The sequence below is a fragment of the Morone saxatilis genome, unplaced genomic scaffold, assembly GCF_004916995.1.
Source record: "Morone saxatilis isolate NCDOM2014 unplaced genomic scaffold, NCSU_SB_2.0 Contig23, whole genome shotgun sequence".
Lineage (NCBI taxonomy): Eukaryota > Metazoa > Chordata > Actinopteri > Moronidae > Morone > Morone saxatilis.
The window spans coordinates 24,471,577-24,471,861 of NW_023339796.1; the positions used below are offsets into that span (position 1 = coordinate 24,471,577).

Below are 285 nucleotides of genomic sequence, written 5' to 3' on the forward strand. Positions count from 1 at the left end.
GAGAGAGAGAGAGAGAGAAACCTACAGTAGTTATGGCACCTGCAGTGCTCCAGTGGTAGTGTGAAGAATACTTAAAGAAACGATCCGAGGCACCGTCGCCTCCTCCGGGATCCTGCAGGTGAAGCAGAGATGGTGATGAGAGTGATGCTGTCGGTGTCCCTCTGCTGCCTGCTGCTGGCGTCCGTCGGCTCGGGTTGTGGACCGGGCAGGGGATACGGGATACGGAGGCACCCCAAGAAGCTGACACCGCTGGCTCTCAAACAGTTCATCCCCAACGTGGCGGAG

At 58.2% G+C, this 285-nt stretch overlaps 1 protein-coding gene across 1 annotated transcript in view; it reads left to right on the forward strand.

The window, feature by feature from the left end:
- The first annotated feature begins 129 nt into the window (after nt 1-129).
- The window catches only part of LOC118334939 (tiggy-winkle hedgehog protein-like), a 4,701-nt gene continuing 4,545 nt past the window's right edge, over nt 130-285 (forward strand). The window contains 1 exon segment of the mRNA XM_035671042.1: nt 130-285. Within this exon segment, the coding sequence (XP_035526935.1) occupies nt 130-285 (156 nt within the window).